General features: G+C 35.7%; 4 protein-coding genes and 1 long non-coding RNA gene across 12 annotated transcripts in view; 3 read left to right on the top strand and 2 right to left on the bottom strand.

Moving 5' to 3' along the window:
- Positions 1–6,404, top strand: part of LOC128679444 (uncharacterized protein) — a 69,577-nt gene extending 63,173 nt beyond the window's left edge. For 4 of the 7 annotated variants that reach the window (XM_064436658.1, XM_053761711.2, XM_053761710.2 and 1 more), the window contains 5 exons: positions 383–547; positions 1,145–1,350; positions 1,716–1,817; positions 2,428–2,633; positions 3,006–6,404. In XM_064436658.1, the coding sequence (XP_064292728.1) occupies positions 383–547; positions 1,145–1,350; positions 1,716–1,817; positions 2,428–2,633; positions 3,006–3,105 (779 nt within the window). In that variant the 3' untranslated portion in view covers positions 3,106–6,404. Of the gene's footprint in view, positions 1–382; positions 548–1,144; positions 1,351–1,715; positions 1,913–2,427; positions 2,634–2,991 lie in introns of those variants that run through there. The other 3 variants (XM_053761712.2, XM_053761713.2, XM_053761714.2) reach the window with 3 other exon arrangements.
- Positions 6,405–6,538: 134 nt separating this feature from the next.
- On the bottom strand, positions 6,539–11,429 carry LOC128679451 (uncharacterized protein). 2 transcript variants are annotated; one of them, XM_053761724.2, is made up of 5 exons: positions 11,325–11,429; positions 10,488–10,669; positions 9,134–9,221; positions 8,639–8,808; positions 6,539–8,030 (listed from the first exon to the last, which is right to left on the bottom strand). In XM_053761724.2, exons 1-5 carry the CDS (start codon positions 11,419–11,421, stop codon positions 7,839–7,841), a joined length of 729 nt encoding a protein of 242 aa, XP_053617699.1. In that variant the 5' UTR covers positions 11,422–11,429; the 3' UTR covers positions 6,539–7,838. The 2 variants fall into 2 exon arrangements, with proteins under 2 accessions (XP_053617699.1, XP_053617697.1); XM_053761722.2 differs by having other exon boundaries at positions 11,145–11,421.
- LOC135309934 (uncharacterized) lies at positions 9,215–11,657 on the top strand. The gene is made up of 2 exons (XR_010370204.1): positions 9,215–9,388; positions 10,713–11,657. It is a non-coding gene; the product is annotated as an uncharacterized LOC135309934 (long non-coding RNA).
- Positions 11,658–12,653: 996 nt separating this feature from the next.
- Positions 12,654–14,696, top strand: Not10 (CCR4-NOT transcription complex subunit 10). Its single transcript, XM_053761716.2, has one exon. It carries the CDS (start codon positions 12,954–12,956, stop codon positions 14,655–14,657), a length of 1,704 nt encoding a protein of 567 aa, XP_053617691.1. The 5' UTR covers positions 12,654–12,953; the 3' UTR covers positions 14,658–14,696.
- Positions 14,697–14,898: 202 nt separating this feature from the next.
- Positions 14,899–15,718, bottom strand: Pop4 (POP4 ribonuclease P/MRP subunit). The gene has a single exon (XM_053761726.2). The coding sequence runs from the start codon at positions 15,565–15,567 to the stop codon at positions 14,932–14,934; it is 636 nt and encodes a 211-aa protein (XP_053617701.1). The 5' UTR covers positions 15,568–15,718; the 3' UTR covers positions 14,899–14,931.
- Between the last annotated feature and the right edge of the window lie 475 nt (positions 15,719–16,193).

Below are 16,193 nucleotides of genomic sequence, written 5' to 3'. Positions count from 1 at the left end.
CAGTGAAATTAAATTAATGTGTAAAATGTGTTCGTAGTTTATGCTGTCCTAGTACTTAAGTTTTAAAAACCTTGTGAGGCTTTGAATGAATCAATGAATGACGAATGAATTAATCAAATGTTCTCCTTTTCTTGTGTTATGGCTCCATCGCTCGCCAAGATTAAAACCACATCTGTCATTTTGACAATATAAATTTTCCATTTCCAACTGTGATTTTATAAAGTATTTATATAGCGCCATATAAGTCATGTGAATGATTTCATACTAACTCATAACAAGATAAATCCGTTTCAAGAACACGATATTTCATAACATGCACCGATACTAAGTTGAAAATCATTCACGAATAACAAGTGTCTATAACCGCACAATTCGACACCAGGGGGCGCCACTTCGAGTAGCATAAGTTCGGAGAGCGAGGGCGAAGGAGTCTCGGCACCGAGGCGAAACGGTTCTAGGGCCAGAGTCGCGAGTCAATTGACTTTGTGTCCAACATCGCCTAGGAAGTTGGCCTGCTGTCATTGCAGTAGGCGAGCTAGTGCTACAAGTAAGAGATTTTTTTAAAGTTTTTAGTTAGATTCACGATATGTAAATGTCGAAAAAACACATTTTTGTCTGTTGTAAGTAAAGCGCTATGGTGTCGATTTTACATCGTTCAATCGTTGCAAATAGTAGAAGTAATGCTTATTTCATTGAAATATGTATGTATATCCTATTGCATCGTAAAGACTGCAGTTAAAACGTACTAAAACATAATGGACACATTTGATTCGTCTTGACAAGGACTCTGGTCCTAGATATTTTTTATAGATCTTTAGAACTATTTTAGTCTGCTGACATAATAGGAATCTTTAATTTGATTAAGTTAAGTTTGTCTGTGTCTGCATCTTGCTTTGCTTTTTAAGGGCCTGTTTCACCGCTTGCTGATAAAGTGTCCGATAGATAATATATCGAACAGATAGTGTTAAAATTGTGTTTATGCGACACTAACTGGCAAATTATATTAAGCAGATTTGTCTAGCAGGTATTTTACTAGGAAGTGATGATGATTTCTCATTAATTCGGTATTCACATCTTTGTTTTTATTATTCTGATAGCACTTTTTTTTCGAAAATAATTTTAAAATCAATTTTATCTTTTCCAGGTGGCATAGAAACTTCAGGCGAATCCGTCGGCAGCGGCGAAGCGTGTTGGTGCGGGGTTTGTGGCGGGGCCGTGGACAGCTCCGGCAGCGGCGGCGCGCGGTGCGTGTGCGGCGCCGCGGGGGCGCTGCCTGACCCCTTGGATGGGTTGCCGCCTACTACCGACCCACTTCAAGCTAGATTGCACCAGATTATATTGTATCAGAAGGTAGGAATTAATTGAATGATTTTTTGTATATTTAGATTTCAGGCTTGTTTCAACACTTTCTGATAAAATGTCATAGTGTAATATGACAGAGAAAATAACTGCTAGATAAATCTCGCTGAAGTGATATTCAAGGTAGCTCTATCCAATTGCTGAATTTCTCTACGAAAGCGAAACAGACATGTTTTTTCACAAACTTTCACATTTAAGTAATTAGGGGTTGATTTAAACAAAGTCTACGTTTGAACGGGGGTCTTTAACTACATGCATACCAAATTTCATCAAGTAAAAGTGAAATAGACAGAAAATCTTTCGCATTTATAACATTAAAATGTATTTTTAAAATAAAACATTTTTTTTTTCAACAGAAAGTAGTAGAAGAGCTAAGCGGACAATTGCGTTCGGCGCGCGAGGCGCTGCGGCTGGCGTCGCCGTCCAACAGACAGGACGCGGCCGCCTCGCCCACGCAGGTAAAACATAACTCAGCGCTGGACATACCTACCATTAACGCACACGAGGAGTACATCCGATAGTGTACGTCACTGAAGCCGTCTCAACACACTAGGTGCGTATTCCATTTGTAACTCGATGTAGCTGGTGATTACAGTGTGACGTCTTCGTGATCCGAGTTGGGCTTAGTTATGGTAATGGTGTCATAAAATTTAGTGATAAAAATAACTGAAATTGACTTTATGTAGGGAATTAGGTGGTTTTACTATATGGATGGATATTTAGAAACTAATTGGAGTATTATTTACTTGGGAAAAATATAGTAGAGTGCATGAGCATTTTGTTGTCGTCAAGGTCCAATGGTCTAATAATAGAATAGAATTATGATGGAGACGAAAAAGTAGGAGCCTTGACCCTTGGCTCCGACGATTAACGATCGAGGAAAACGCTCGGATGAGATAGAAGATAGAGATTGCATGTAATATATCAGTGTTGATTTAACGATTTGGTTTGGTAAAAAGATGCATGACAAATTTAAAAATTGTCCATTATCGGTAATCGTCTATAAAATAAATATCTATTTTTCGTAAGCGTAGCAAAAAAAAACGCTCGTAATTTACTTGTTCACAGCCAAGTAGCGGCAGCGGGAGCGCAAGCGTTAGCGTTCGAAGCGGTAGCGGTAGCGGGAGTAGTAGCGGAAGCGGTAGCGGTTCAGCGTCTGAAGTGGAGGTGGGGGAAGAAGCGCGGGGGGTGGTGTGGCTGCCAGACAGCGCGGCGCCTAGGTGTCAGTACTGTAGTAACCACTTTTGGTTGGCGCGTCGGAGACACCATTGTAGGTGAGTGTTAGCTCTTTACTAGTTCTGATTTCCTGGTAACTTTTGTGTAATAATGTTTGGCCTTTTTTATTTTAATTGTATTTTACCATTACGTTACATCATTAAAACGTAATTACAATTTTGATTTCTTGACAGCTACTTTGATCGTTGGAGTTTACTTTTATCAAAGATGCAAAGATCTAATGCTTTTCGCAAACTTAATAAATCAATCGGAAACGTAATAGTGTAGTGGGATCAAAATAGTGTGTGTAAATTTGTTAGGAATATGACTTATGTGTGAAGTTGAGTTGGTATGTAATTATTGAGTTATATATTTCCCGAGTGTGGAAAATGTTCATGTTTTATTTTTAAAAATCAGTTATTCATCCGCAGACGTTGCGGCGGTATATTCTGCGGCTCGTGCTCGGAGATGAGCTCGTGGGGCGACTGCGGCGCAGTGCGCATGTGCAGGAGATGTCGCGCCCAGCGGTGACGCTGCCCCGCGCTCTCGTCGCTGCCGTCGCCTCGCCCCGCGCTCACCTCGCCGAGCTGCTGAAGCACTCGCCACACTGACACGCCTGCAAACTCATGCCGCCCTGGTAACTCCGCATTGTGCCCACTGGAAGATACGGATGTTTGTTTCATAAATGCGTTTGATCTGCGCCACAGTCATGCCGCCCTGGTAACTCCGCATTGTGCCCTCTGAAAGACACGCCGTAAGGTGCGTTTAGTCTGCGCCACGGCCATGCCGGCCTGATAACTTTGCGTCGTGTCCTCCGGTAAAACAATAAATCGGAATTCGCATGCCAACTTGCCTCTGCATAGTGCCCTCTGGAAGGTCCTATTGCTGCAGTTGCGCCACAGTCATACCGCCCTGGTAACATTGCATAGTGTGCAGATCGAGATTTTGCCTTTGCACCTGATTTTCATGAATGTAATCCAATAACAGCTACTTACGAAGGTATTGTCGTTTATACCTGCGACACACTCGTGCCGTTTTAATAGATTACGGCCTGCAATGTTAGATGACCATTGATGCCTTGGAAACCGTTGCTACTTCACTGATGCCGTTGATCCGCCACTCTTGATGCCCTGGTAACTGCAGGCATTGCGCCCTTTGGATAACTGTTGTTATAATCTTCTGCCGCTACTTACAGCTACGAACGCTGTTAAATTCGCTCTCCACTTCTATAGTTTCCATAATTTTGATTAATCGATTGGCCGCTGAAATCGATACTTTTGAAACATCTTGTGGATGTAACGTAATCTTTTTGTGTTATTGGAGAATGGATGCGGTATATTTCCTGGAAGGTATAAATTACACAAGCGCCAGAATATTTTATTACTATTACAACATTACTCATTCCATTTACCAATACATTCAAAACAGCTACGACTATTTTTAAGACTCCTCGCGTTCACAATGCTTTAAATGTAAAGAAAAATATTGGCAGTGCTTACGACGACGGCAAAAACGACTATATCAGCAATAACTTTTGTATGATGCTAGAACTGTTTAGTCTGAAGAATAATTCGCTGCCTGTATGAATTTAATTATATAACATAGTAATATACTTGCGCATTACAATAGGGTTATGTCTAAACAGTTTTGAATTTTGTTCTGTTACTAGTCAAACCGCTACGATATCACGAGATCATTTCGATAATGTTATGTATCCCTAGTATGTACAATGTTAATTCCTATCTGTGTTGTGTTGATTGTCTAGACTATTTGCCAGGCTAAAACTCTAATGAAATTAATCAGGAATCATGGCAATTTCAGATAAATTAATTTATTGATTCTTGTTTGAATGAGATAAGTTGAAAGCCATTTAAAAATGTTGCTTTTGATGATAAATATCAGCATTTTTAACAATCGCTCGGAGAATGAATATACAGAAATAGAATCTAGTCTTTCGCGATGTGTGGATTGGCAAGGGCCCCGACGCGGGCATATAGTTAGGACAATGTTATAGTGAATGATGATACGCGAAGGCTGATTTTTTCTACTAGAGTATATCGTTCTTGTTTTCTTTTAATTGTGTATATGTTTGATTCACGTCTTATACGTGATTTACCATTTTCTTTCATGATAAATGACAAGGGTTAGTCCCTACAAGGAGTTAGTCTGAACCGAAGACATGTAAGAAACTTTTTATAAAGAAACTGTTTATTTTTGTTTCTTTTATTTTGTAATATAGTGTTTCATATGTTCTATAATTTTGTACAGTAAGGTTTTGTTTCACACTGTCAGACGGTCCCGTCTGGATTGGGCAGGCTACAAATAATGAAGAAGGGAGGACACAGTGACTGTTAGCCGACTTTCGACCGGGACTATCATGTAGACTTATTTTGTATATTCGACATAACTTAGGCATTTCCCGTAGCGCGAATAATGTATTAAATACATTGTTTTTTGCAATACAAATATCGTTGTTACTCGACTGATGTTGATTATATGAAATTATCATAAATAATGTGTTTTTTTTTTTATTTCAATATAATAGACCGAATTTGAAATTGCGATTTTTGTTCGTCCATTTCGACACTGATCCCCGGCTAGCGCCATTTTTAGGTATTTTATTTGTGATATTGACTATACTTTTATATTATAGTAAGAGTCTAACAACGTGTTATTAGAAATTAAATTTTACTGGTGATTATTTTAGTCCCTCGCGGTGCGTATCCCTAATGTTGACTACTGTTTGTTTGGGCTATAAAATATATATAAAATATCTACGAAAATATCAAATTTGTAAATTTATAGGACAGTTTATGGTGTTACATTGGTGCCAGCATTTGTGGTTACAATAACAGATAATTTATAGCGCTAGTTCTTTCGGCCATTTATAAATACTGATTTGAAATGTATACTTTTGTAACAACTGAAACCTGCCCTGATCCGAAATAATCACAAAAACGTATGTACAAGACTCAAACATGGAATTAGTTCACAGATATTTTGTTCAATGTTGAATACGAATGTTAGTTGACTCTCAAGTATTTTTATTGGGAAAACATACAATATACATTTGGCCACGCAACATCAATAAATAGCGCAATCTATTCATGACAATACGTGAAAGTAATTAGCGCCCACAACAATACTTCATAGCACCGAAATTGATCCATATTTTAATAAGAACATATCTATGGACACAACATTTGCGTTCAGTATGAAACACGATGTGATATTTCCAAGGACGATAAAGCTATAGACGTAGTTGGTATAGCCACATGAGATAGAACTAATTCAATATAGCAACAGGCATGTCGCAGTATGCTGACCTTGTAAAAGTTTAGTTTCTCATCGCGTCCTTAATACACGTTTTTTATGAGCGAAATGGAAAATGTGATTGTCTATAGCTTTCTCCGTCTACAGATATTTTGAGTTATAAGTGAGTTAGCATATAAGTCCGTCAATATTGTTGTGTGAGTGAAACAAAAAATGTAAGATATAGGTGTCCATTCTGCTAACTTTTTTTTTCAATTGTAACACTTATTTGTCAATAAGTGTAATAAGAACTACAATTGAGGTACGGTAACGGTATATAGTTAGTAGAATTAACACAATTTAATCGCGCTATTCATGGTCACTGGCCAGAGGTCCGAACAGTAGTCAACAGCTTCATGTAAAATGATAGTAAATGTAATCGAGGGGGTTGTTGTTAATTTGATATAGTTTATATTGTATCGAAGCCGCAGTAACGTGTAAGTTTACGTTGTCGAAGTGCAAACTCTTGTGACCAATGGATATTGACACGATGTGAAATAAAGCATATTTAGTTTTTACCTGTTTTTTTCATTTGTTTATTCTGTTTTTACCAATGGTTTCCTGTGAGAGATTGCTATTAGTATAAGTATTTAAAAGTATGTTGTACCTACGTAGGTGTACGCTCTGTTAAACAAAAAGATTAAATCTTTGATTTTTTTTATTAAATAAAATTATACCACAGAACAGATGTGCTCACAGTAAACAGTGATATTATACAATGCAAGACTTTAATGTAATAATAATTGGATGACGATTCTCACGCAATAGAGTTCATTTCACCGATTTGTATCATGTTTTATGCGAATTAACGATTCTTTTATTCTAATTTTATCCGCAATATAAAAAGTTCGATCGTTCGATATTTTCGATTGTACTTAATTTGGTTTTCTGCGAATGAAACCTTGAAATAATCGAGATATTAATGTTTTTTTTATTGCGTGACAATCGGATTTCTAGTCTCAATAACTTAGTACGCCATAGATTACCACTAATAATAAATAAACTATATTTTGAACATTTTTTCGATGATACATAATTATCACGGATTTTACTAGGCCAAATATTATAAAAGGTATAATTTTTTACGTATAAAAAATCAGGTGAGCAAAGTTTTGCAAACATTGTCTTAGTTTAAACATAAGAAAAGAATATTAACAATATTCAAATTAGCTAATTATACTACGTAATACGTATAAATGTGTTTCTCCTCGAAGAAATTATAGGAATCAATATTAGGAAGATTCACATAATAACAATGCAATTGAAACTAGTATTGAAGATAAATTAGACTAGTATCGATTAGACTAGTGTATGAGGTAGGTAAACGATATAAGCTAAGTACGTATTTAGGCCCATAATAACAACGACAAACAAGACTTAACAGTCAAAAATAACAAAACAAATATATGTATATAAATATCGAGGGTTATCATAAAACATAGTCTGCATACATGTTCCACTAGCCAGCATGGGACACGCAATCAAAGGCATAAATCTATAGACACGGGGTAACACCACCAATAATAAAGATGAGCAAAAACATTGAATAGTATCTGACACCGGCTCCACACTATCGCAGACTATTTCGCCGAATTTTGCGGATTACAGTATACATTGCTGGTTTTTCATTGCGGCAAATAAAAGCGCATGCATTCGCGTCGGCATATGTCCCGAGTTCGGCGATTGTGTTAGCCGACATGAAATGGAGAAATCAGCACATATTTTTTAATTAATTTTACATGATATGCGTAACAAGAACATCTACTTAATTCTAAATACAAAACAGTTTCACGAGTATCCGGTACTTCGAACCATGACAATACAACGCAATTTTTTATCTGTTATCTTTGCTTGTTCCTGTTTTCATTTTCGGCTGCGACGCCCTGTGTCCCAGGGTTTACGTAAAAATAAAACTTACACCTGAGCAAGTACATTACATTTACATTTACCTATTACAAATAACCCTTCAGTCCGACAAAAGTAACGTTATTTTTCTTCTGATACACATTAATTAATCTAAGTATTCTTTGGCGGATTTTATCTAGCCCTTTGTACATATCTTTGGTGTAAGGATCGAAGTCTTGAAATTTTTTCTTTCGCCTGTATATTCCTTCTTTGTTTAACATTGCACAATTCATGTCTTCCTGGTAACAAAAATCAAATAATTGAGGTGGGATCGGAAGGGTTCAATAAAATGATAAATTTCTCGACAATTTCACTTCTTTTTATTTTTTCTCCACTTAACACGGCTTTACAATTTCGTCTTACATCGCAATCTTTTTAACTCTCTCTCTCTGTCCCTCTCACACCCATGCATTCGTTCATTTCCCACTCTCTCTCTCTCCCATTCTTCTCATCTACTTTTCTTTCCTCTCATCGAGTGGCTAACACTGGTGTCAGATTGTGTTCAAGTCGCCAGAAGGCATCTGACATGACTCTTACCACTACGTCTACCGCCATCTATTAGCAAATACTTGCGTAAACACTAGTGAACGAAATAATGAATATAGGTAATTAATTTCCTCACATAGGAAATTATTTTATGATGATAGACTTATGGAAAGAAAATATTGTGACGACCACAAATGATAGAAAGGTAAGGAATATAACGATTTTAGGTATGTAGTTTATTTGTATTTTCAATTTAATTTAATTTTCTATCTAATATTTCTTAATGTTTTATTACCCTAACTACCGATAATAGGATCTGCTAAAGGGCAACAAGAAGAATATTTTTTTATATTCAAATTACCTCCGAGACAGTATAGTTGAGAAACTGTAGTATCTTATTCAGCTCTTTTCTCGTCTCGCGTACCAGGACCTCATAGAACACAATGTGTATGGCGCCCGGGAACTGCGACAGCCACTTGTAGTGCAGACCCTCCCAGTCCCTCAACTGTTGGTACACGTGCGCCGCCCAATCTGCAATCATAATAGTTGCCTGTGTATAAAATAACAAGTAAAAATGCATTCACATAATAAAACACGATAATCAAATGTTACTTTAATTTATCATTTTTTTTATAGTTCGTATTTATATATAAAGCTATTTTGTCTTATTTGATTGAATTTGATTAATGAGAATATTTTAAATTACCTACGTAATTAATAAAACTGATCAATGAAAGTGACATTTAATTAATGTGTTTGGTTATTTAAATACGTATTTATTATTTTCACCCAAGTCAAGTAGCCAATTCATTTTGCGTATACCTAGTGTAGTTTGGAAATAAATAATAAATATTACCTGATATTTTGCTGTTGGGTGATCTTTTTTTGAAGACATATTTAGGTGCGGTGCCAATGTGACCCTTGTACAGGCGATTGTAGTCCGCCTGAAAGAAAATGTGAAGTTGAAAGATGTGACGTGGTTTCACCCGAGGTGCCCGAGAATACACATGGATATCGGACGAGGCAACGAAGAGCCGCATTGCCTTGGTAGCATGACGAATGGGGGTCGACGTCGGTCAGTCGTAAAATAGCAGCCGATACTTCAAAATTGGTAAAGTTTATTTTTTAAGCTGACATCGCGACTTAGCTCTGAATGTAACAGGGAAAAAAAAATTTCAAACAAAAACACCGTCGTCGGCGTCTTGAGATTAAAAATAAATTCTGTGCAGCATCTGATGATCTACTAGTGCTTTTTCATTTCTTTCTCTCTTCAAATTGTCATCTTTGTAGGTACTTTGAAAAGTGAAGTAAAAAGTAAAAAACAAAGGTAATTGACCGACCGTGTAAATAAGGCTGCCTACACATATATACATAAGATATGGGTAAAATCCATAATAATATGTTCACTAGTTTTTGTTTAATAAACACATTTTGTCAAAGTTCTCATGAATTTCACACTGCTTTACTTATTCATTGTTGCTTCTTATGTCACAAAGTAAGATATATTGCTAATTAAGTACAATTTTCATCTATGTTTCATGCGTTGCAATGAAATAAATTATAATTTTGCACAGTTAGTTATAAATAAAAATAATACAATAAGCATTCGTTCACACGGGCGAATTTTAAAGTCAATTAAACATCTATTGAATTGCATATGTCACTTATGTCGAATCGAAAGCGATAAAAATGCACCCATGCCGCATGTCGGAAGCTTTATCACGCCCGTGCGAAGGAATAATTAATGAAAGAACTATATGCTCATTAAGGCACACTAGAATGTCAGTGTTTACAAATAAAACTGAGGAAAGTTACAAAATTATAATAATTACCAAATAAAAATTGTCGTTAAAAAAGGAGTCAGCAACAACTGAAATAGAAAACATAAAACTATGAAGAAAATAACATTTTTTAGTTTAATGTAAAAATATAACTACAAATTCAAAAGTAAAAACATAGCATATAATGAGGGGACAATACATAAAGCTGAGCATGTAAAAAAGTGGTATATTTTAGGTCCTAAAATAAGCCTCTTTTATTTACATAAAATTTAATTAAAATTGGTCATCACACTTTTGCAGTGCATCAATTATTTGGGATGTTGACATGTTCTCTGTACAAACATTCATCTTTACTTAGTACTATAATTCATGATCAATCAATACAACATTTATTCATGCAACATCAAGCAAACAGAATACGCAGCTAACCAGTATGGCATCACGGGGGTTCCTAATTAACAATACAGCAGAATGAAATTTATAGCTTTCGGAGTCCAAAGGAGGTACTCCATGGGTTTTCACTATTAGGACAGACCCATCTGTCATGTTTTCAGCTGGGAACCCATGGGCTTTGAGACCATAGTCCATGTAAATTGAACCTGTAACAATACCTGAAAAATAAGTTTTACTTTGAGTTTTTATTTGTTTCATTAGGGTACCAGACAAGAGGAATTGCTGAAAATATGCCTCTGATCGTATGGTCCTGTGGTTGTTGACAACATCAACATTTTTTACTATTGGTTTGATACATTATTATGATAGAATAAATGTATTAACACATTTTGGAACATTTCAGCCTGAGTTCACACCATGGAATCAGTAGGTATTACGTCATACGGAGTACTAATTCTTACTAATAATTGTTATAGTATATATTTTGCTTACTAAAATATGAATCTTTCTCTTTTCATTCTGAAGTTGTGAGATTCTTCAAAGAGACATCTAATCAAAATATTTTCCAGACTACTATTGCACTACATGCAACTATCTGTATATTCAAATGGAGAATCTCTAGTAATCATTAACAATGGTATTGTAATCATAGATTTATTTATTGATGAAATAAATAAATACTGAATGAATTACCTGTAGACTGTTGTAACAAGTACCTCAACCAAGTGTTACCACTGCCTGGATACGAGACTAAAGCTGTGACCTTAGGTGAAGGAGGCACCCGCCATTTAAGTTCCTTACACCAATGCACCTGTGGTGTTTGCCGATACCCGAAGTGATTCATATAATTGTTAACATTAATATAATACGAACTTTTTGCACCGTGCAGTGGACTCAACATAAACAGAATTATCGAGAAATACAACATAACAACTGTCGCAGCCAGCAGGAATACTGATTTTCTTGACATAGCTAAGGTTTTCTTAATTCTTGTATAATATAAATAAACATTTGATTCATGAAATCTAGATTTAAAACATCGATCTCAAATAGGTGTGTACGCATTGACTTATTGGCACTGTTTTCACAGAAATGTGTTCGTAAGAGTATAATTTTATTTTAGAACACTAAAAATAACTGTAGGTATTATTTATTTATGTTTTTGTAAGTACAAAATAGAAATAAATACAATGAAAAATTCAACTTGTTTACGTATTTGTTTCCTTCCTCCCCCAAGCCAATACCCACCAATACCTCCTTGGTGGTTTTGGTAATTAAATGTCACGAAGGGAAAATAGAAAACTGACAAGTAAAATAGAGCTATGCTGAAAACTGCTGTGTAGGCTGTATTGTCTGTCTGTGCGTGCTTGGCTTTTACTGTACGTTGGGTACATCTAGAAAGCAATAAAATCGTACGTAGCGTAGCCTACGTACGATATGAGGCTTAGCCATTAGCTATATAAACCATGCAAAAACCACTACGAAAAAAACAAATAAATATTCCATCTTCATTTGAAATAAATAGTTCGACCTCAGCTCAGATAAGAGCATCAAATGACCTCAGAAATATTTTTTTTAATATTAAACAATGATTAAACGTTAAAGTCGTAGGTATTTGACACTAGCTTGAATCGATGCCAGAGATACAGTAATGCTCGATAGGAACATCGAATTTCAAATTGATGCCTATAATGCAGAATACTCATATTATTATGGGCGAGTTATGGGCCATAACTCGCCCATAATAATATGGGCTAATATGTAAATGGCCAGGCAGCGGCGGCGTGTCGGTGATGACTTAGCGAACACTTATTTTATTTGACATATCTCATAAACTATGAATTATAATATGTATCGTAGGTATTGTACGATTGATGTATGTACTTAAATGATCATAATCTATTAAGTAGAAATATTGGATTGAATTATAAATCATAGCAGTAGGTAGCTAATATTTATTTGCTTGACTACACTACATTCTGATTTCCTAGAAACTTTAAATTTTTCTGAAATCTAGAAAAAAAGCATACCAAAATACATGTTTGTTTTCATGGAAGAAAAGTTTTCAGAAAATTCATAAAATAAAAATACAAACATGTTTTTGTTATTTATCTTCTAATTTATTATGTGTACAAAATTAAGAGTATGTTTGATTTATTATAACTGACTGGGTTTACATTACACACCTACATCACTACAGCAGAGCCTGGCAAAAAGGATACCAGGTACCACCAACTGTCAAATTTTTACCACCAACCAACTGTCACAGTTTTTTTTTCAATACGTGCCACTCGTACCAGCCATAATTAAGAATATCACTGTACCAGCCATCTGTTATTTATTAGTAGTTAGTATACATAACCTCTAAGGTTAAGGTTTTGGAAATATTCTCTCTTCTGGAAATATTGTAATAAATTAAATACCTAATACGAAATCTTGGAATTACGCTTCCTCTGTTGTTTGTTATTACCTATCTTTTGTTTGTTATAACGTTTTCCTAATATGGCTAATAATAAAGACCGTGAAGAGCCAGCAATTATGGCGAAACAATGTTATTTGAAGAAAGACTTCTCTGGAGCTCTTCAGCACTTGAATGAACTAGAAAATCTGATTGGAAGCAACAACAAACGTTTGCAGCATAATAAAGCAATAGTGGAGTTCATGGCTAGTGATATGAAAAATCTAGACAAGTTTAAAAAGGCTGTAGCTTTACTAACAGGTCTCAATTTCCCAGATATTGAAATAAAAGACTTGAATTCCCCATTTCTTATTTATAACTATGCTGTCGTGTTATACCATTCAAGGTACTACTATCAGTGCACAGTATTGCTTGAGAAACTTCTATGTTCTAAGAATATTAAAGACCCAAAGCTTCATCAACAAATTGTTCTTCTATTGCTAGAAGCTACATTATGTCGGCGTACTTATGATAAGACTCTAGAAGTGGCAAATTCTCATGGGGATGCACTAAAAAGTAATAATGAGGTCAGTGATTTGTTTGAAAGATTAGTGAGCAGAGCTCAGCTTTTACTTGGTCAAAAAGTTAAGTTGAATTTGAAAAATGATTCAATCGAAAATGTTTTTATAATAGCACAACAACAGTTTCTCAATGGGGAAGTGAAGGAATCGGCTAATACGCTGGGACAATACAAAACATTGAAATATAACTATGATCTGAAATCTCAAGGTGAAGATATTTGGGCTGCGATAAATAATAACCTTGGTGTCATCTATTTGTCAATCAAAAAACCATTTTTGGCTTCTAAATATTTTCAACATGCTGTTAAAGAACATTTTAAAGCAATGGAGAGTAATGATAGTGAGAGACTCATATCTTGCAGAGACAGGCCACTATATGTCTTCAATTTGGGACTCGCATTGCTGGCAGCAAACAATTCTGAAGGAGCATTCGAATGTCTTGTGGAAGCCGCCCGACACTACCCTAACAACCCTCGAATATGGATGCACTTAGCTGAATGTTGTGTCAAAAAATGTTGCAGCGAAGAAGCTCAGCAATATACCGTTAAAAAACTTGGAGGTGGATCACACACCCGCATTTTGTTAGCAAGGGACAATAAAGATAGATACTCAACTTCAGGAGAATCATTTGCAATACCGTCATTATCTTTAGAATTTGCAGCCTTATGTTTACGTAATGCTATTACTTTACTGCCAAATCAAGATTCACCGGTGGATGTCACAGGACATCTTATCCAGGCCCCTCCAGGCCCACCTATAAATTGGAAGCAGAGATGTGAACTGAAAAATTCAACATTAGTTTTACAAAGCTATGTTTTACTACATTTACAGGACCCACTCTCTGCTCTTATGAGTGCCAATGAGTTGTTAAGTCAATCAGATGTGTCGAGCAATCATAAAGCCTGGGCTCACATTTATGCTGCCGAAGCCTTGATTAATTTGGACAGGATAACTGATGCAGTTGAGCACCTGCAGCCACCAATGATCCACGATTTGGTATCCGTAATGCCATATCAAATGAGAGACATGATTGCTGTGTCAGTTTGGGCTAAAGCCGCAGTCTGTCATATATTGAGAGGTGATCTGGTGACCGCTAGAAAAATACTGCTCCAGATCAATTCGCCTCGGGTCTTGCCACTGCAAATGTATTTGGAAATATGTACTGGAAACATTGAAAACTGTCACACCATACTGCGGAAGCTCAGATTTGCTAATGCATCACCATAATTACAATCGTTTTTTCATAAAAAATAATATGCTTATTGATACTCAGTTTTATTTATAAACCTTTGTAGTATGAAAAATTGAAATAACCACAGATTATATATATATATTTATTTATTAGTGGTAATAACCTATTTAGCAGTGAAATAGTTGAAAACACTAAGTGACCAAGCAAACCTATTTTTTAAATTTTAGAAAGATTGTATCTACAAAAGCAGAGCAGTATTGGTACTTTAAAACAAAGTTATTTATGTATACTTCTTTATTTAAATACAAATCACAAATCCGGATGCAGAATGCTTTTAATCTTTTTAGTTGATCTTTCAGCAGGCCTTGCACACAAGTGTTTCCCGAATATAGTAAATCGGAAATTCTTTAACATCATTTCAAATACACACTCTTTTTTCGGTATAGTTATGACCTTGTTATCTTCTGAAACAATCTTGAATGTGTTTTTTGTGTCCATAATACATATTCCACTTTTACCAACATAACTGGGACATTTTGACCTAGCTACTAGTAAACGACTGCCGTGAAAATCGGCTTTGTAAATTGTTTGAGTATAGTTCTCCCAACTTTTGCTGTTTACATGAGGAACCTGCCTGTTTGTTTGTATAATCTGACTCATGTAATGTTCCCAGATTTGATTCAGTGGTAGAATTTCGTTGTAATTAACACTGTTTCTTGGTATAACATAAAACCCTAGTTTTGCCTTCTCCTTTCTAGTTAGGCTGTGTATTTTCTTCTTCTTCGCCTTCTTTTTCTGGTCTTTGCTCTTTATTTTTGCTAGGACAAAATTTTTCTTTAACTCCGTGTCAACTTTAGGAACATCAGATTTAGGTACATTCGTCTTAAGAAAGTTCACAACTGCCTCTTCTGTATCTTGTTTACTGAATGATCCTTCTTTGGACATGTTTTTTTTTCTTTACTAAGTTAAACTTATTTAATATCTATCTGAATAAATAACAACACGATACCTATCTTGTATAAAACAATAACAAGAATAATTTGAGGTTAGACAGCAGTCTTAGAGCTTTTAAGTTTTGACAATTTCCGATATTTGACCTATTTGACATTTTTGATAGTGGCATTTGGGGTTTAATTTAACCGACTTCGACGAATGTGACATACTGTACTTGCCACCATTCTGCTTGCCCACATCTCAAACTCAAATAATATTTATTGCAGTAACTGTGTGTACAAGTGCTCTCTCTCCCCACGCGTTTACCCGATTGAGTTTTCGGTTGTCACGCCCAAAAAATGGGATCTGCGTAAAAATCTTAAAAAATTGAAGATTCGGCTCTTTTTTGAGATCGACAGCCTGCCTGACGTCAACCTCTGCTATTGCTTATTAAGGCTTTACTTTAGCTATTATTAGTACGAAGTAGTACTCTACAAGGCCGACATGGGGTCTTCATAAGATTTATAAAATCTTTTTTTTGTTCTAGCTGTTTGAGTCCAACTGCTGGGCAAAAGCCTCCTCCCCCAACTTCTTCCACGCATTCCTGTCCTTGGTGTTCTCTTGCCATTTCTTGTTGA

The sequence above is a fragment of the Plodia interpunctella genome, chromosome 21 (genome assembly GCF_027563975.2).
Source record: "Plodia interpunctella isolate USDA-ARS_2022_Savannah chromosome 21, ilPloInte3.2, whole genome shotgun sequence".
Lineage (NCBI taxonomy): Eukaryota > Metazoa > Arthropoda > Insecta > Lepidoptera > Pyralidae > Plodia > Plodia interpunctella.
The sequence above is the reverse complement of the archived record's forward strand: the minus strand, read 5'-3'. Positions and strand labels throughout refer to the sequence as shown.

Coding starts and splice junctions, on each gene's coding strand:
- LOC128679451 (XM_053761722.2), bottom strand. CDS start 11,421: ATGTCAAGAAAATCAGTATTCCTGCTGGCTGCGACAGTTGTTATGTTG. Junction 10,670..11,144: donor CTTGTTACAACAGTCTACAG/GTAATTCATTCA, acceptor CTTATTTTTCAG/GTATTGTTACAGGTTCAATT. Junction 8,031..8,638: donor TCAACTATACTGTCTCGGAG/GTAATTTGAATA, acceptor TTTTGTTACCAG/GAAGACATGAATTGTGCAAT.
- Not10 (XM_053761716.2), top strand. CDS start 12,954: ATGGCTAATAATAAAGACCGTGAAGAGCCAGCAATTATGGCGAAACAA.
- Pop4 (XM_053761726.2), bottom strand. CDS start 15,567: ATGTCCAAAGAAGGATCATTCAGTAAACAAGATACAGAAGAGGCAGTT.